General features: G+C 51.1%; 4 protein-coding genes across 4 annotated transcripts; 1 reads left to right on the forward strand and 3 right to left on the reverse strand.

The window, feature by feature from the left end:
* Positions 1–376: 376 nt before the first annotated feature.
* On the forward strand, positions 377–2,328 carry BP01DRAFT_384270 (uncharacterized protein; the record flags this gene model as incomplete). Its single annotated transcript, XM_025577490.1, has 7 exons — positions 377–584; positions 642–952; positions 1,012–1,279; positions 1,332–1,790; positions 1,842–1,948; positions 2,007–2,106; positions 2,192–2,328. 7 exons carry the CDS (start codon positions 377–379, stop codon positions 2,326–2,328), a joined length of 1,590 nt encoding a protein of 529 aa, XP_025429595.1.
* Positions 2,329–3,662: 1,334 nt separating this feature from the next.
* On the reverse strand, positions 3,663–7,448 carry BP01DRAFT_358332 (putative C6 transcription factor (War1)). Its single transcript, XM_025575407.1, has 4 exons — positions 5,591–7,448; positions 5,254–5,537; positions 4,659–5,200; positions 3,663–4,570 (listed from the first exon to the last, which is right to left on the reverse strand). The coding sequence occupies exons 1-4, from the start codon at positions 6,967–6,969 to the stop codon at positions 3,977–3,979; spliced, it is 2,799 nt and encodes a 932-aa protein (XP_025429596.1). The 5' UTR covers positions 6,970–7,448; the 3' UTR covers positions 3,663–3,976.
* Positions 7,449–7,725: 277 nt separating this feature from the next.
* On the reverse strand, positions 7,726–9,687 carry BP01DRAFT_344238 (phosphatidylinositol-3-phosphate-binding ubiquitin-protein ligase; the record flags this gene model as incomplete). Its single annotated transcript, XM_025573553.1, has 2 exons — positions 7,726–8,625; positions 8,772–9,687. The coding sequence occupies 2 exons, from the start codon at positions 9,685–9,687 to the stop codon at positions 8,027–8,029; spliced, it is 1,515 nt and encodes a 504-aa protein (XP_025429597.1). The 3' UTR covers positions 7,726–8,026.
* A 1,396-nt stretch (positions 9,688–11,083) lies between these two features.
* Positions 11,084–14,431, reverse strand: BP01DRAFT_300576 (uncharacterized protein; the record flags this gene model as incomplete). Its single annotated transcript, XM_025571993.1, has 2 exons — positions 11,084–13,952; positions 14,010–14,431. The coding sequence occupies 2 exons, from the start codon at positions 14,429–14,431 to the stop codon at positions 11,084–11,086; spliced, it is 3,291 nt and encodes a 1,096-aa protein (XP_025429598.1).
* Positions 14,432–19,431: the final 5,000 nt, after the last annotated feature.

Raw genomic sequence — 19,431 nt, forward strand, 5'->3', positions numbered from 1 at the left:
TTAACCGTTTGAACGTTATTCTGCCCATCATAATCATTGTCGCTGGGGCGGTCGCCTCCTAGCTGCTGCTCGGCCTGCACATTTTAATACCTCATGCCAATGGCTTTGTCTGGCTGTTGATCTGGCTTGTCTTTCCAGGGCTATTGCTACTGCCAGCCCGAGCACTGAATCTGGGCACAACGTGATGAGGGGATGGTGAGTTGCATTTCACTGTTCATCCATGCCGTGACGCCTCTTCTGTTTCCTGTGCTCATTCTAACCTCGTTGCTCTCGCGTCAGTCTGACCTGCCGCCAGCGCCATATCAAATGTAAATTGTCCCCAAGCCCAATGCTACCAGCCCCAAGACTATCATCTCATCCCCGTGTATGCCCTCTGATGTCTCTACCAGGTGACAAGACCGAGGACCAATGTCTGCGCTGTCGGCGATCCGGACGACAATGCATACCCGCGCCTACAAGACCAGAAGAGGTCACTTTTCGCCATGGTCAAAACCCTTCGCTCCGACCCAGTGGTCCCCCGCGATACGGAGAGAGCGATCTCGTGTTTCCAACCGATCAAGTGTGGGTGCCGTTGCCGACACAAGGTTTGTTCCGGCTTTAGATGGAGAAGGCTTCTTTCTCACTGATGAACTACAATGAAGTTTCTTTCGAAGATGAAACAGACCGGACAGCGGCGGATTATCGCGTGGTGTCTCTGGGTGGTTCGCCCTTGGATCTGAAACATGCGCCCGAAAACTCTCCTTCAACGCCCAACGGGGCATTACAACCATCATCAGCCTCGCGTTCGCTTCATTCTCCAAATATCAGGGATCCTTCTCGAGCGCGTCCGGCGCCGCGCCTTGCTTTCCCGCACATTCCGTTTCCGCCCACCGATTTTGCCAGCACGCAGAAGCTGCGAAGCTTCAACGAGGCCTTCCTCCTCCGACATTTCCGAAAGACACTCGGTCCCTGGGTGCCGTATCCTTTCTTACTCATACTCCGCTGAATTCTAAAACTAATTAGCGATCGCAGCTAGACGTATGCGACAACCGAAGTCACTTTTCGGCGAATGTGGCCGAACGAGCACCGTCATACCCTCTCTTGTTGTACGCGTGTCTTGCCATATCAGCCCGTCACCTCTACCACACGAATAACGCTGTTTCTCCGGAGACGGCTGATGAATATCATGAACGATGTATCGAAATCCTCAAATCGGTCATTGAGAATCGAGACTTTGGTATCGGTATTGATATACTTCTGACTTCCACCGTGATTTTACGCTTCTTCGAGCAGATATCGTGTAAGGCAAGCCGTTTGCATGTTACTGGAAGATACTTACACACCGTATTTAGCCCACAGTCCGTCGAACGATCGCCAGAACCACCTTTATGCCGGTTCCGTCTTCATCAGCTCTCAACTAGACTGCGCTGTGTCTGGAGGACTTGCAGAAGCCTCTTTCTGGGTGTTTGTTATGCAAGATATACAACTCGCTCTGATGCGCCAGAGGCCTTTGCGATTGACCTTGGGTCCGTTCGCAAAAAAGCTATATCAAGCATGGCAGCATAGGACAAATCAGGATGACCGGGACTGGACACATAGGGCCGTTTGGCTTCTTGCTGAAACAATCAATTACTGCTATGGCGCGAAAGATTTGGCGCACGTAGATCCCGTTGAGGGAAATTCGTTGAGGCAGCGAGTCAGCGCCTGGGAAACCATGAAACCTGACACGTTCAGGCCCTTGCACTATTCAATGCCTGATCCAGGGTCTGGAAGACCCTTTCCGTTCATTTGGTTTGACAATTCCCTACAAGGTATGTCCATGAGAATAGCTGGATTTCTGCTCGGTACTGATGCTGCTCTAGCTGCTGCAATCCAACACATCTCCATGGCGAAGGCTTTGTTTCAACAGCATGAACTCCAGGCTTCAAAGTCAATGGTACAATTCAGGGAGGCTACGCGGATGCTTGAGGTTTGTTTGCGAGTCCGTCGTAGTTTCAGTAACTGAGCTCTGACTCATGAGTGTCTAGGACGAGATCAAATACAACCTGGGACTCATCTTTGGCATAGCTCTGTCAGCAGACAATGATCCTGCTTTACGTATAATGGCAGGTCACACTCTCTGCGCCTGTAAGTAGCCAGTGTCCTTGACGACTACTCTTCTCATCATCATGCTCGATGTTTCAGAGATAAAAGTTAACACCGAGATTTGCAGGTGGTACTTGGATCAGTGATCCTCTTGCTCAGGCATGCCTTCTAGATCTTCTGCGCAGGACAGAGGCTGAGAACGGGTGGCCTTGGGCTTTCGTTGTGCAAAAGCTCATTCAAGATTGGCAGCAGATTTCGAGGTGACGATCAGGTAATGAAGACCTTCACTTTTTTGCTGCGGTCGAGGCTTCGACTTTATGTCGACCGCAAAACTTGATGTGATTCAGCAAACAGCTCACTTGCACGAAAGACTCCCAATTCAGTGTTCACAGAAAGTCCATTATATTACATTGAGGCCTGTGCAATGTGTTGTCGGCGTCACATGGTGGCCGTCAATAGACCGGCCGGACTAACATACATTTTCTACCGGAACGAGGATCCGTCTGTTCAATGATCAATTTTTGCAGAGTGCTAGCAACCATCGAACAACACACACCATCTCATTCTGTCGCATTAGCAAAGAAGCTGATGGCCATATCAAGCGACTAGCTGAGCGAAGCATACTAAGATTAGACATTATCTCACGTCGAAATCCTATTATGGCAACCTGAACGCTGTGGGACCTTTGAAAAGTCATTGCTTTTTTATGCTATAGAAGCAGCTTCCAGGACACTTTATACACGTGAGCGTCCTTGATCGTTAGCTTATACGTATATGGAGGTTCATGTACGACTAGTGACGTGAAGAGTACCCAAGATTGCAGGAACGGCAGGCTCCGCCTTGAAGTCAACTCAATGCTGACCAACGTCTGTCTAATCAATCCTGGGAAGCATGAGGTTATCTTAGGCCTTGACACTCTACATTTAGGATAATTGGCGGCATTTACCCGCCCGGACAGTCCCATATACTAGAGACAATCAGCCAGTCCTACTGACAGCTCATTCGACTGTAATTCAGCCTATACATGATATGCTCAATAGAAAGCTCCCAAGCGCTTGAATAATTACCCTTCCTTCTTCTAGGACATATTCTACCCCTACCCTCCAGGACACACCAACCCAGTCCTCCGGCAAAATCATAATGTAAGATGCACAAAAGAAAAACAAACTTGGTACATCTTTCCCTGATAGAATAAGACTTAGAAAAACCATCCATCATGTGAATCCGAGGCCAACGGAATCAAACCCCCGAAAAGCAACAACGATCAGGGCTGTAAGATGCACGTGATCTCTTTGATAGTCTTTTTCTTGTTCGGTGGTTTTTTATTATTATTATTATTAGTATTTTTCTATCTTCCGTTTTTGATACCTTTCTGTGGTGCTGTAAAATCTTCCTTTCTCCGAACAGGGATGATCCTGGCTAGGGTAGGGCTAAGACGGAGGGGTGGGGGTGGGGGTTTGGTTCAAGCATGGAGTCTGTGTGATGTTCTGGCTAAGGTAACCTTTGCTTTTGCGCATGCATGTGTACGGAGTAGGGTGGGGAGCTGTTCTGCTTCTTGAGGGGGTTCCTGGTAAATTGTTATTTTCTCTAGTTACGTACGGACATACATACATACCTACATACATACATACAAGAAGAGTTTCGGTTAGTAGTCGAAATATACATCTGCTGGCCTTCTACCCTGCCTGGGGTGGATCTTCTCACGAAGAGAATGAGGTATCACGTATCATCTTCTCCCTTGCTTAAATACTCGGCAGAGGAGGAAGCAGTGAGTCAAGGAGTATGTACGCTCCAAGCAGAAATACAATACGAACAGAATGGACGAACAGTAGGGATATCATATTACGTTAGAATGGAGAGATGTGGGGTAGAGCCCCCTTTCCCCCCTTCCCCCCCTGGCACCAATACCTCACTAATAAAAGCCCATGCCCTCGTCAGCCTGTAACGGCAGATTCAAGAACCCGTCGCCGATCATGTTGTGCAAGGCAAGAAGGTTCTCGGGGTCGAACCCCATCTGCACCCCGAGTTCGGGCACAAAGAAACCTTGCGGCATCATCAGCATTCCGTCGCTGTTCGCGGGGGCGGCGGGGTTGGGGTAGCCGGGGAGGTCGGACATGCCGGAGCTGAAGGCAGGGTAGTAATCACGGGACGAGGAAGCGGGCGCCGCAGTGGAGTAAGGGGGCCACGGTTCGGTGGTTGAGTCGGTTGCGCTGGGAGGCTGTGAGGTCGGTGCAGGCGGTGCTTGTGATATGGGGCGTGGGCTGGGACCGAGGGAGTGTGAGGCGAGATCGGAGGAGATGGATGCGTGGTTGGTGGCGCTCGGGTTGCGGCGGCTGCTGCTGCTGCTGCTGCTCGTGTTGTTGTTGTTGATAGTGGACCCTGTCAAGTAAGGCATGGGTGGTTCGCCGGCGGAGGGATTTGTGGTAGAGGAGCGGCCTTGCGAGCTACTGCCCATGGCGACTTCACTCAAAAGGTGCAGGGGGGTCTGCCCAGCGTCGCTGTGATTCTTTTGCAGGGATTTAGCAATGATAGCCACTGCGCTTAAGCGCAAATAGTCTTCAGCAAACAAGGTGTAGAAAAGTAGGGACACTTACTTGGCTTCGGTCGTGGTTGTTACTTTGACAGTCTGCCGAACCACAGCATACTGAAAGTGCTTCTTTCAAGGCTGGACCCTGGTCTTTACGCTTCATGAACCAGTTGCGTAACATGGAGAGCACAACGCCAAACTTTGCCGGACTCCGTCCGCCAGGAAGCTCTCCAGCGACGGCGTAATGGCGAATGACTTTGTCAAGATAGTATTCCATCTTGAGGCTGCCCGCATCTATCACTTGACCCAGGCGGGTCTCTGGCGCAAGGACGATGGCGTAGAGTTTGATCAGCGCAACAACTGCAAAAGACGTACGGGCTAGAGTAATGGTAGGCGCGGACAATAGCTTTTTGGCGTCAATCGCACAGATCGTATCTAAAGCTTCGTGGATGGAAGTGAGGCAGGAGCTGAGGGCACTGATGTGCGTGGCGCTTGTAGGACTAGCAGCTTCATCCCCTGATGTTCGAGCCTCATCCTTGCCATAATCAACATGCAGAGCATTTTCGTGCAGGTAGAGGTTGACAATACAGTATGCTTGTTGGATTACAGCTAAAAATCCCACTTAGCACAGATGCGAGAACTAGCTGGGAAAGATTGCTTACCTGAAGAATGCTCCGGTAATGTTTCTCTCTTCCATTGCTCCAGCTGCTTTTCGAAGACCTTGAGAGTGTAGATGGACTTTGGGTCCGAGAAGGACACAACGGAGGGAATATCGTCGCTCGAGAACTGAACATAGATCTCTTCAATGATTTGCGCCAGCTTGGCCCACCGAACCATTGTTCGATCTGATGGCAGTGCATCGGGAGACTTTTCCAGAATCTCGATACATTCATCCATATAAGGCAGCCATCGCACAAGATTAACTCGTCGAAGAGACACAGCAACCCTAGGATCGTTAGCCACTTAAGCAACAAGAAACAGCAGTGGTTGGGCACATACTGAACAGCAACGAAGTAGCATGCCAACCAGGTTCGTCTGGTCTCCGGGGAATCTGGATCCAGGACCTCGGATGACTTTTTAGCTATAATGTTTCTAATCAAATTCATCTGCTTCCCTCTGGGCATCGATTTTCGATACAAACCCACGTCCATAGCCAAAGTGACCGCCATATGTGTTAGTTGGTAAAACTTCAGCTCTTCAAAGTTGTCCGGAGGCGTATACCAGTTGCAGCAGACCAATATCGACTGGACGAGCTCAAGCGACTTTTCCCCTTTCACAACCACTTTTTCCGCGATTAGTCTATAGAAGTCGTTGATTAGAGGGATTTGGGCCTGAGGCTGGATTGTCCCGACGGCCACAGCGGTGATGGCATGGAACAAAACGGGCTTCTTCTGCCGTATGTCCTCCATCTTCGTCCCCTTGGGAAACACCACCATCGGTATAAGTAGTGCCATCTCCTCATTGTATCGCCGAAACGCTTCTGCGGCTATCTCGGCATTCACGAGGCCCCGATCGATAATATCGACAGCTTCTCTGGATCCATCCTTCGTTGTAGAATCCGACGGGTACCCTAGGGCACGCCATTGCCGGATTGCTTTGTTATAGATGGATTGTTCTTCACTCGGACTGGACACCCGGGAAGTTGCGGGTGTGGCTTCCTTTTCGTCCCCGCTATGACTTCGTTTCCTCCTTGCCATACTCGGCGGTGACTTCAAAGGCGGAGGCTCGTGCGGTACGGCATGGGTAGGTGCCAGCCAATGCCTCCCGGTAGGCTCCTCGCGTGGTGGAGGCATGGGCACCGACTGCAGCACGGGACCATGATCTTGAGACGCTTGCAGGCTCGCAGTGAGCGCATCAATCTTCCTCTCGAGCTCCGCGACACGATTATCCGTTTTCTTCTGCCGTTTCCGCGTCGGGGCGGTCACAATACATGTCCTCCCGGCTTTCGCACATCGTTTGCAGGTGCCATTGGGGTGACTGATGTCCGGTTCGCATCGCACTTTCAACTGCCTACACGCATCGCAGGCACGGGGCCGTCTCAAATCCGCGTGGGGGTCATTGTGGTCGAGGGAGGTGCCGGGGAAGGTGTCAAGACCCGATGTCGAATCCGACCGATGTTGACTACTGGGTTGGTTCAGCTGGGGACTCGAGAGGGAGTTCGGGCCTCGAGAAGCTGTCAGGGTGAAGTGCAGCCGATCGGTTGGAGACAAATGCGGGGTTGAGTCGGGATAATCTGTAGCAATAGGGGCGGGGGAAGCAACGAGCGGATTGCAGTGTCCTGACGCGGAGGCTTGGAGATAAGACGGGCGGGTTTCTGCGCGCTCGGCGGGACGCCCGCTGTCGCTGGCACCTGCATGCAGGCGTGGATCGAGCTCCATCGGGGAGCGCGGAGACTGCGGAGCGGATATCATATCATGGTCAGCCAGGCTCTGTTCGTCGGGGAGTGATCGTCCGCCATAGTCCGGGCGGAGTGGCAGGTGAGGTCATTCCGGTCGCGTTCTAGAGTAATGAGCGGGCAAATGGACATCATGATGGTCACAACTGCATCTTGTTTTTAGCTTACCCGAGAAACGGTCTTCAATACCGGAGAAGAAAAGAAAAGAAAAGAAAAGAAAAAAGAAAGAGGAATAATGAGAGCGTAAGGAGCGAGGCAAGGCAGCACGGAGCTGGAATTGCGCCAGTATCGGAGAACCGGGGGCCCGATGGCCGATGATGAATTCAAGAATATGGTGGTGGCTCGGCCCAGACGCGATCTGAACAATAACTTCTATATCGTGACGCTGACTTGCAGAAGGATAAACACGGGAAAAGGAAAAAGAAAGGGCACAAAAATCTGGAAAGGGAAAACGAGAGGGAGTATGTAAGACCAAGGAGGATGAGGACAAGACTCGACTCAGAGACTCGGGGCCGAGAGAAGAGGGAATCCCCGAAAGAGAAGCGGAGGGGGAAAGTCAGTGACTCCGAATGCGGATAGCTTCAGCCTTCCCAGCTTATTTACTTGTGTACTCCGTACTTATACTCAGGTACTCTTCTACGGAAACAAAATGCAAATTCAACTTCCAATGCATATACTTGGGTATAAATTGATCTATTGCAGACTTTTCTGTTTACAATCTTTTTCCCTTTCGATACACATCCACTCACACACAAGGAGTATATTCTGATCTAGGTTGCAAAAGAGTACAAAACCACTACAGCGGCTGATCGAAGCCGCACAGAATCATCTGTTGGGTGGCAATCGATCAGCAAAATTGCAACATTGTAGCAAGGAACGCCGGCTGAAACGATACAAAAGCGATCAATCCGCCCCCAAAACCCCTTCTAGTCAAGAGCAGAGAGCATGATTGAAGGATGGTATATAAACTGCGGAAACCCAGCCGCGATGGACCCTGTTCACCCAAAAGCATGAGTGAATTCCAGAATCGAGCCCATGTTTCAAGACACCTTATGCACTGGGCATTCCTTCTTACGCTCAAACCACTCCACTATACATCGCTTGTGAAACTTGCACAAGCACTCCAGCCGCACAAGCGGTTGTCCCACTTCGTACTCTTCCATACAAATCGTGCACTCCTGCAGCCCACCATCATGCCCGATGCAGTCCTTCTCGGTGGCTTTGAATGTAACTAGCCTGACTGCGAAATGGGACTGGACGGGGCTACCGCTTTGAGGACTTGAGCGCCCGGGCCTACCATGGTTCTCAATGCAATCCCGAATGTGTGCTTCCCGCGCATCGTCACCACCATTTGATCCGAGAAGTGGAAGCTCACGTTCACAGACTGGACACAGATCCTGTTCACGAACATGGGGAGGGCGCATATGCAGCGAACGATGAGCATGAGGGATGGCGGGCAACGAGCTGGCGCTGCCAGCAGCTGGATAAGGTAGAGGTCGTGCGGAGGAGCCCACCGATCCAGACGTGAAACGAGGGCTTGCCAAAGCGGCGTAGTTCATGCGAGCAACTCGCGGGGCAAGCGATCCTCCAAATGCCCCTAGAGCTGAATATTCGGTCGCGCCAACTGTCTGCCCCCGCCCTGGTCGCGACCCCAGGGGCTCGGTTTGCATCTGTACAATGTGTGTTATTTATAGGATGATCGGACCATTGGATAATCACAAATACTCACCGGTATGCTATTGTAGAGGCTAGGCCGAGTGGTGGAGGACAGCGAATGGTAAGAACGATGCCGCGAACTGGGTGGCGCAAGATAAGAGGACGCTTCCCCCCAGCCTGCTGCTGCACTAATATCTGCTCTTCCCGGACTTTGAACCGTTGTGAACCCTGGAGGGGGCTCCGGATTCGGATCTGGCACGCACGGGTTGCAAAGTCTGACTTCTTCCCCGCCGCCTAGCGCTGGGTTTAATGTTGTTGGCGAGTGAGCTGGATCATCTTCTCCCGACTGAATGGCTGAAGCCGCACGAGGAGGAACTAGCAATCCAGCGGGCGAGCGGGCGGGATCGCGCACGATGAACTGTCGCGGAATAGTGATCCGATGGGGTGAGCATGACGCGCAAACAACCCGGCCACACTTCCGGCAGTGATGCTTTCTGTACCAGAAACTGAATGCGGCCCCGCAAATTGGGCAGTTGGTCACCTCAGCATCAGGCTGCCACCGCGGGCGAACATATTCCACGTAGTTATCCTGGGTTCGTGACCATGAAGCACGACGTAGACCATTCATGCTCGAAGAGTGAGCACCCGGTGGTGAAGAAAGATCGATCGGCGCAGCATAAGAAGAACCAGGCGTAATTACGGTAGGGCGTGTATGAGAGAAACGTTGAGGCAAAGACCTGCTATCCATCGTGCGTGCTTGGCTACTCGGGCCAGCTTCTGACGTCCACGACTGAGATCGGGAGCCACGGGGCCACACATCCCCCTCCAAACTGGCTATCCTTCTCTTCCGATCCGACCCAGTCATGGTGGACCGCCTTCTCTCGGAGCGTTGATCGCCTGAAGGGCCAGCCTCCGTAACTTGTAAAATTTCCGAGCTCGCATGAGGCCTGAAAGTGGCGGCGGGCCGAGTGGCGGCGGGGAAGGCGGCGAAAGAGGAGGCGGAGGATGAAGGACTAGCCGAATTCGACGACGACGACGACGACATTAACCTGAAGTATGAGGAGGAAGACGTTGACGTTGAAAAGGACTTTGATATCTGGGTCGCTGGGGCCGTAGAGGAGACTAGTCTCCGCCGTTTAAGGGACTGGCCGTCATTGACTGGGTGGCGCGGTGATGCCAGGATGGGGGAGAGCAGCCGGGAGGGAGACGATCAAAAGCGGTGGACAACGCTAGCGTGGGCCTATTATGCATCAGATGAGTGAGCTCCGGACAAGAACGAGATAAGTCGCACAGTTAGGCTCTTTTGAAGCCAGTGACAGACGGGCAAAGGGCACTCCGGGTGCGGTGTCGGGCGTTGAAAAAGACTAATGATAAGAGCGCGTGCACTAAGGTCTCGTGACAACTCAGTGCGGAGGGATTAGGAATCTGCGAGAAGAAGAGTGCAGTCGATTCACAGCCACTGCAAGTGACTAGCTAGTAAGGCATCCACATGAGAGAGACAGAAAGTAAGAGAGAAAGAGAGAGAGAGAGAGAGAGAGAGAGAGAGAGAGAGAGAGAGAGAGGAAGAGAGGGTGGAGAGAAAGGAGTTGGGGGTGGGATGTGAGGGAGAGATCGGAGAGAGTGTGAGAGCGAGACTCCCGAGGATTGAGAGTGTCAAAGTGATAAGTGGAGATGCCTTAAAGAGGGACCGGGCCTTCCTTTGGTTCGGGTCCCACCCGAGATTTCGCCGCGGGGCAATCAAGGCGGCGGTCAACCCTGAGTGTCGTGTACTGACTTAAGTTACTGTTAGTAGTAGGAGGTATTTCATTGAAACATGCACAAGGCCTGATTTTGCCAAGGAAACCCTTCCTTATCGTAGACTCGGCAGATCTACCACCGCCACCAATTAGGGGCTCGACAACAGACAGAGATAACTTCAAATCAATCTGTGGTATATATAGTTGATTACCGACGGTCTCGATTAGGCAGAGAAAATAGTTCCCCGTATATCTTCATCGACACTCAAAACGGATGACCGAGTAGCAAGTATCACACAAGCCATACCTCCAACCTTCGCTCACTAGAGTTAAACTGGATTATTACCGAAGATTCCGTACATGAAAGGGAAAAAAAGAAGGACTCCAAGAATATACAAGATGCAACCCCTACGCTTGCAAAGAACAAATGATGACCAGAAACAGGACAGTCGGCTAGCACAAATTGCCCAACTCTGCTCGGAATGTATTTATGCTCGCGAGTCAACAGAAGAGCAAACACATGAGGCTTGGAAACAGGAAATGTGAAGAGCAAAGCCGAAAGACGCTGACCAGCAGATACTGATGCATATGTGACGGGACCCAAGCGTATTTCACAAACTCCGACGCATGAAAATTTTAGGCAAGAAGATAAGAACGATATTTGTGAGGGAGGAGAGAAAGAGAATAGAGGGACAGTTGCGCAGGCTATTCCAAATTGACGCTGCGATAATCTCCCTCATGGTGTTGCGCCTCAGTGACCAATTCAGCAGCACTACCTGCAAACGACGGCTCATCGGGACTAGCCTCATGAATGTTATCCTGGGTACGGTATTGAGCAACGTAGCCCATGCTAGACGGGCGCTCAATGCGTAGGTTTTCCGCATTTCCATGCCGACGGCTAGACGTGGTCGAGGCAGTTGTTGATGCAATCGAGAAATTTCTATCTCGCGAAGGTGAACTGGCCGCACTGAACGGTAACCGGCCTGTCACGGAAGCCGAAGGATGGAGGTGATTCTGAGAATGAGCCGGAGCAAAGTCTTTAGGTTGGTTGGAATCGGCTCCCTCTCCCGTCGCAACCTCGGGAAGAAGTTCGCCGGGCAAGGATGTTTCTTGGCCCCCTGGGTCGGTCAAGCCTTCAGGCTGGGTATTCTGTGGCTCAGTCGAGGGTGGCTGAGAACTCGAATGTGAGCCTACACGACTAGGTAGCTCAATAGCGCCCCCTGTGTCAACTTTCGGTAGGGTAATTGCAATCTCTGGAGCGCGTTCGTGGCCCTCCCCTTCTGAATCCTCATAGTCACGGTCACTATCAGATCCTGGACCGGGACGATCTGCGGCTCCTGATTCCTCGGGCTCATCTGTATAGGGTTCATGGAAAACCTCGCCTTCTGGGAACAGACCTGGCGGAGGTGCCCTAGCACTTCGAACGACTTCAAATCCTTTTCCTTTCTCCTTGGTCTTCCCTCTAAACAGGTTCCGGAAAAAGCCCGTTGCCGACGAAACAGGACCTGTGGGATCAGCAGGGCCTGTCTTCAACTTGCGCGTGCCCGACTGTGAAAGTGGAGGACCCCTAACACGGTAGTAGAAATCAACTTCGCGTACCGCATAGTCTTTTCTAGACTGACGAGGATCTTCTAGATCTAGATCGTCCTTAGGTGCTGGAAGGTAGGCAGGAACGGGAGTATTTCTTCCAGAAATCGACGGGCCTTCCATGATATCGTCATCCACATCCCCGTAGCTCGCCGCTCGCTTCCTTGCCCGAGACTTCTCCCTCGATACACCTATCTCAATGATTTTCTTGCGGGGCCTGGGCGGTCGATAGTAAGGGTCATGGGGATGCATAGCGAAGACCGGTCCGCTCTTGGGCGAGTTACTGCCAGGTGTCTGATTGCCTGCTCCGGCGAACCCGCCCGGCGTTGATGGCGTAAAGAACCCGCTGCTATTGGCTCGACTATGTGTTCCACCCTGTGCGCTCCCTGATTCGAAAAAGGCACTCGCGCGGCCGTCGCTTGCACCCGCCCGATGAAGAAGCATCGCAGAACTTCCGGAGAGACTTCGAGGTCTGGATCCATCGAATTGAGAAGACAGGCGGTCATCGGTGTGTGCCAACATCGCAGCCTCGGAGCCCATGCTTTGTCGCGTACCAACACTTTGTCGGGGAACACGACGAGACAACTGCCGCATGCCAAATACCTTGACCAAACCACCTCGGGTTGCACCGCCTTCGTTACCTCCGGCTCCGGCAAGGCGTGCAATAACCTCGATCAAGGTCTGAAGAGCATTGAGGAAGAAACCGAACACAAGCACTAAGGCATGCAAGAACAGAATAATATATCCTATCCAGCCCCGAGCAGCCTGCGAGACACCTAATGATGGGACGAAAACGATGCTGAGTAAGATGGTGAGAAAACGGATGATGGAGAAACAAGCGTGATAAAGGTTCATGGAGGTAGGTGATGCAAACGGTCGGAACGCCACTATGGTCAGCAGTGAGACTACCTCACAAATGGCGAGGAGCACAATCTGCGCGATGCCTGACGGCTGCAGCGCTCCGATAGCGATACCTCGGGCGAACGAAAGGAAGATCGGAACCAGCGCAAAGGCGGCAGCATCGTCGCAGAAAGTATTATAAAGTGGGCCATACAAGAGCACTGTCGATAGGTCATCGAATAGACACGATTTCGGGCGTGTGGTCGCAATCAAACGGGTTGTCCAAATGGAAAATGATGCCAGTATCACAATGAACACGACCGCCAAGGCAACACAATATGCAGGCGAATGGCGGGCAATCACGAGCTGGAAGAATGAAAAGGAAATAAGTGGCAGCAGCAAGTAATTGAACACAATCCGAACGGCATTTCCGATGGTGAAGGGCATATTCTTTGAGCGAAGGTCTTCTTCTGGCACGTGGGCAATCGTGCGAAGGAGCATGCGAAGCCCGAAGCCTACCTGAATAAGGATTGTGATAGAGACCACAATGACAAGCATCCAGACCATGATTCCAGGCCAAATATCGCGTGCTGATGGCAATCCCACATATTGGTTCAACCTATCCAGTCCGTAAGTAGCATTGACTGCGTAAACACCATCTATTACTGGATTCCGCTCATGTCCGGGGTCCAAGAGGCTTTGATTGAATATGAGGGCCGACCAGGCGACTTGACTAACCACCGGCTGATAATAGCCAGGATAGTCCAATGACAAGGCACCAGTAAGCACCGCGAACTGTATGTAGTTGAGGCAATCCCCAAAGCCCGGGGTCACCAGGCGAAGGACGTCCTCGTCGCGTCCATAATTACTGGTCCAATGAAATGGGTCGGTGGTACCCCAAGGACTATAGATAGCGGCGGTGATGGTGGCAATCCCAACCAGCAAGAGAATGACCAAGGGAATGTAGGTGACTGTGTTTCGAAGAGAGGTCCCAAGATCAGGAGTTATATCCACGCTGATACAACCAATCCTTGTGGCAGCGGTATCGGCGGACTTGATCACCAGGCGTGCTGACAGGGTCGAGAAATGGTACGCAGATTGCATGTCATGCTGGATTGAGAAAGCTCGTAAGGCTGAAAGATCGCTCCTGGTGGGGTTCGAGCTTGTTAGTTGCCATTTGCAAGAGCATAGGAAGAAAACTCACGCATTGGCGTAGAACACGGGACTCAGTGGACAGCTCCCTTGGGTGACAGAGTCACAGAATTCCGATGCATGATTGTACGGCTTCCAACTAAGTACATCAATTTCCGACAAAAGAGTACTCAGTTTGTTGCTTGCAGGATCGTAATCCACGATTTTCCCCACGGTGTCGTTCGGATTGGACCAGTCGGGACTGTCCGGGCTTGGATAGGTTTCCCCATTCGCTGTGCCGGAGACGTTCCCATAAACCGTAATATTGAGGGGATTGAGAGAGTCATGCAAATTGAAAGCGACCGATACGTCCAGCGGGACGAACTGAAGTTGTTTCGGATTCGATTGGATGTAAGCCGCATTTAGGCAATTGTCGAAGTTCAACAGCACAGCGGAACTCGGGGATATGCACACCATCAACAACACCAAGGACATCCAGCTCACTCCAGCGAGTACAGACCTATGTCTGCGCCATCGCGATCGCCGTCGTCCAATGCGCTGTGAATTCTGGGGTTGCGATCCATATTGTGCGGTTTCAGGACCCTCGCATTTATCTTGGATTGGGACTACCATGGTAATAGGCATATCTCGCTTTGCGCCGCGTCCTGGACTCATTTCGGTCACCTTGTGTGCCTGGGATGACCTCCTCGGGGAGGTCAGCCCCTCGTAGACGATTCAATCCACGTTGTCCACGCAATATCTTGCTTTGCCGATCGAACCACAAAGTTTGTTGCCCAGTAAGCTTGGTGACTGCGCGAACCTTTCCGAAGGAAAACGACCAAGCGATAAATCGGACACCAAAGGATGACGAATTGGTGGACGCGATGGGATAGACGGAAGGGCGCAAAAAAGCGGATGGAATGATGGAAGTCGAAAAGGAGAAGTGAATTACTCCTCTAACTCCCCCGAAATGGCGACGTAGGGGATGGGTACCATAACTTCTGGGGTGAGAGGGAGCGTCAATGGCGGGGAAGGGGAATGGATTATCGCAAGGTCGGGAGAGCTAAGCTGTCAACACGAGGAGTCGGGTTCGGTAGGTGACAATGATGACAGTTTGGTATGGGAGGAAAAAGGGGCGGGGGGAAGACAGGTCTGATGTCAGTGAGGCTCTGAAGCTGGCAAAGCAGAGCTGTGATAGAGAAAGGGTGTAGTAAAAAAAAAATAAATAAAAAATAAAAAAAATAAAAATGCAGAGGGAGAAAGAGAGAGGGAGAGAGAGAGACAGAGAGAGTTAGGATGAGAAAAAGATTAACATGGTTTGGGAATGCGAAACCTACCTTCACTATAGTTAGTAGTTACGGTAGTGAGTTAACTTGGTTAGTCTAAGGCCCGCCCGGCCAGCTCCAGTTCCCCCAGTCAGTTGGCAGTCAGTCGGCAGTCAGTCACACAGTCTCTCACTACTACAAGTTACAGAGAGCCACTGACAGGCCGGCTGGCAGGCTGGCAGGCTGGTAGGCAGGTAGGCAGGCTGGGCAAAAGATCCATCCAGCATCAGCCAGCACCAGCCAACGCCGACACCGACTGCGCCCTGTTTGCTCACTTTGTTTGGGACCAACCTGGCACTAAGAGGTTTACTGACCACTCATCATGCGTTGTTTCTTTTTTGTTTAGCGTCTTTTCCAAGTTTAGAAAAGTCCTTCCACCCTCCCCTCATCCCCTCTCCCCTCCACCACCTGCCCCCTCCCTCCCCCCCTCCGACCACACACAGAAACTCCTCCTCTAAGAGAAAGAAACTCAAAAAGACAGGGCCCGTATAACAAGTTGCTTGAACAACCAGACAGGAAGTCCTCGGTGGATAAGCATCCACTTATCGGGTCTTGGAAGACTGAGGAAAACCCTGAGGTTGTCTCAGCCATGCCACCACTTTTACGAATTTACGAGCTCGTCATTTTTCGCCCTGTTGAGAACTGGTTATTGTCACCTCGGAAATGTGGATTGTCTTTGTTTGAAGTCAGCCCATCAAAGCTTATTGTACGACCAAAGCACTAAGTGCAGAAACGTGCTTGTGTTAACTGTGCAATTTATGAAGTCAGTAGTCAGAAGCAAGAGTCTTCCTCGCCATGAGTGCATGCGGACTCTGTTGATACCCTGCAATGAGAGTTTATAGTTATCTCAAGGGTTCAGCTGGACTCGAATGCAATCGCGGCTTTACGATGTATCCAGTCTGCAATATTAGGTGTTGTTAAAGAGAGTCAGTGGATTCACTCCGTAGATTTTGCTGTGGGAATGATTATTGGTGAGCTCATCCAATGATCATGACAATTCGGATTGACTACACTACCGGTGGTAACCCTAGAATATTCAATCCATCATCCATGACAGTGATGACAGGTGGGGGTCCAGTCACAGTGGACAATAGTAGGCTCAGCTCAGCTGCCAAAACAGGCCATGACCGCAATGCTTCCTGCGAATTGCCAGGGATTCTCTCAACCAGATTCTCCTCTCGACTACAAACGCAGTCGTGCGAATAGATTGCCATGTGATAGAGATATGAGATCTCATTGTGCGTGAGAATTGGCACTGTTGCCGCTTTAAGAGGGAGCAGCTAAGCAGGAAGGGGTGAACTTCGTGGCCAATTCACCGCTGATTTGCGGTCCCATCCCCTCGGACCATACTCCGTAGTAAGAACGAGGGAGATCCCGGGCACTGAGACAGCGAACCGATTCTTCAATGACGATTGAGACACTCCTCGCTAACAGGAAATTACCGGAGCTCGGCTACTCATTACTAGTCCATTAGTTGACTGACGTGAAATAACTATGTTAACTAGTTAACAGCTGATGCTGACTCGATAGAGGTGGGCGGAGAGAGGTTGAAAGAGGAACCTTGGCGAGAGGACAGACAATCCGGCTGCCTAGTTATGGTGGATTGGATATTATAAACTTATTGACCCGTTTCTCATAATCCAAGGTCAACCCTCACAGTCCTCATCTGCACGATGAGTGAAAGCTTAGCGCTAAATCATGGCCGGGCAGCGGTACCACGTTGCACTTTTGTTGGATAACATGTCTTTCTACGAGTTGTGCAGTAAAGTCCTGTACATTCTGCTACGGAGTTCTTGAAGGACTAAGCTGGTCTCTCGTCCGGCGCTCGGTAAAGAGGCAGCTACTACTACGGAGTAGGGTTGGCTTGAAATTCAAGACTGCCCAGAAGACTTGTGGAGACAAGCGTCTCTCAGCATTGATTTATCCGGGCTTCGCGGCAGCAAAGGCTGAAACACTATGGAGTACTCTGATGAAATTTGCATCTCAACCATCGATAGCTAATGGTGTTCTCTGAGTTGCAAGCTTTCTACCGCCTACTATGTTTCTGCGACACCTGGTATCAAGAGCCTCGAGCATATTCTACTGGCACCAAGCTGTTTTGAACAAGGACAAAGCATCAGAATTCCTGGCCCCTTCCCAACGCCCTCCGTGCTATGTGCTGACATGAGAGACATTGACCGCTGGGCAGAGATGGAATAGGAAAGCCGGCATGCAGCTTTCCTGTTCTGGCTCCGGCAGGTAACCGAATGTCATTCTCTATCTAATTGACTAAGGAGCTTCTAGAAGCCTGCTGTGGATGCTAATCTCCCGACCGGAAACTGTTCATTCATGTTAGCTTTGAGGCACTTTCTGTCCTTTACGGAGTACTACTGTTCGAAGTTAACTCATGGATGGGATGACGCGGAAAGAACCTGGAAGGTCGGTTTGTCAGCTGCGGCCCGAAGAACCCGGGGGTGGCCCATCAACATAAACGCTATAAAAGGGAGGGAGGGAGTCTGAGTGATTTACGGAGTATTCATACTACGTATACTGTATGTAGTTACTACTCATCAAGCTCAATTGGTGCAGTGCAACCCCCTCATGCCTGCCTGGACCTACAGTATGTGCCGATAAGATGCATCTAGACTAGGCAAATATACCCAGGACAGGGGGATCCCCTGTGCAAGGTTGCATTCCAGAAGTACCCGAGTATGAGTGTATGAGCTAGCTAGCTATGAGTATTGTACCTCGTATAGGTATGAGTATGAGGACGAGTATGAGTATGTCGGTCTCGGGACAACGAAAGCTCAATAGCTTCTCATTGTCATTCGATGAGCTGTTTCAAGAACACAGTCGCTGTGCGATCCGCTTGCGATGACAGTCCTCTGCATATCGCGTTTCACTTGTCGATCGTCCAGCAATTAGAGCCATCCTTTAAGATGATCTGCCGAGCAATCCTGGTAAATGATTGACAGCAAACAAGAGGATTCGAGGGACCTTCGAAGATGGTCTCGTGCCGATGCGCCCAATTTCCATGGGGAGATTGGCACTCTTTCGATTGCTTGGTTCATCATTGACTTCCACAGTAATGACTGGCGCTGGCTGGGGAATCTTGAAGCATGGCAGTCCGATGAGATAGTTCAAGTGAGTGATGGTGGATGAGCCATGAATATTTTTGCATGTCGATAATGGATGGACTTGTCCCTACCCGTAGCTTGGTCGAATCTTCATGGGCTCGCAAGGTACAGTACTCACTGTTCAGCATATAATCATAGTTCTTCATTGTGGTATTGACCTTACTCTATCCTAGGATTATCGGCATAATCAGTCTAATTGTGAGGTGTACCAGGCAAGGGGAATCAGACGAAGTATTGTTGCCTTAATAGGGAACTATGGAAGCATTGTCACCATAACTACTTGGATATTTCCCCATCGGCGGCTGTTCCCCCCCCCCCCTCGCAGTGGCAGCCAGGAATTTCTATGGGAATGGGCGGGTGTGCAAGGTTTCAATGAGCCGACCCACCAGAGCCAGACAACTAAGACAAGTTGGGTAAAGAGCGGTTTCATGATTCCAGGCTGGGATCAGCGACCAGATTGGAATAATGGAATGTACTGTAACTTGTGGGGACGAGGGGGGCCAAGTCGCAATGGAAACCCATCACCACTCACTGCATTGGCTCTTAGCCTCTTACTGGTAAATTGGTTTCTCTGATAACAGGGGGGCGGCCGATGCTGATTCGGTTTGATTCAACCCCGTCCACGTCAGTTTCAACCTGCGGCGGCCAGTACTTCCCTAAACGAGTGGATAACGTTATAGTTATTCAGTGATTTTTAGTGACCTCCTATCCGCCGTATACGTGTACAGCGTCGTGGTCTTGGTCATGATCGTGGCCATTGTCGTCGCGTGTCGTCGTCATACTAGGAGTGGTCGTCGCTATATAATTCCCAATGATGTTTGACTATTGATCAGGGATCCTCTTTTGCAGTGTCAACAGAAGAGGCAGACTCAAGGGGTTATCTGTCTCAAGGATCGCTACTTGTAGCGCTCGTAGGCTTGAGATTGGGGTCAAAGACCGCAAGTAATTCACCTCTCAGCGAATCCTTCCATGCCGGGAACATTACCGATGCATAACAGACCGAAGATATTATTGGTATTGCCAGTAACTAAAATATGGAATGGAATTTTCCCCC

This window comes from Aspergillus saccharolyticus (assembly GCF_003184585.1).
Source record: "Aspergillus saccharolyticus JOP 1030-1 unplaced genomic scaffold BP01scaffold_25, whole genome shotgun sequence".
In the NCBI taxonomy this organism is placed as follows: domain Eukaryota; kingdom Fungi; phylum Ascomycota; class Eurotiomycetes; order Eurotiales; family Aspergillaceae; genus Aspergillus; species Aspergillus saccharolyticus.

Coding starts and splice junctions, on each gene's coding strand:
- BP01DRAFT_358332 (XM_025575407.1), bottom strand. CDS start 6,969: ATGGAGCTCGATCCACGCCTGCATGCAGGTGCCAGCGACAGCGGGCGT. Junction 5,201..5,253: donor ATTACCGGAGCATTCTTCAG/GTAAGCAATCTT, acceptor TGGGATTTTTAG/CTGTAATCCAACAAGCATAC. Junction 4,571..4,658: donor ACAACCACGACCGAAGCCAA/GTAAGTGTCCCT, acceptor TCCCTGCAAAAG/AATCACAGCGACGCTGGGCA.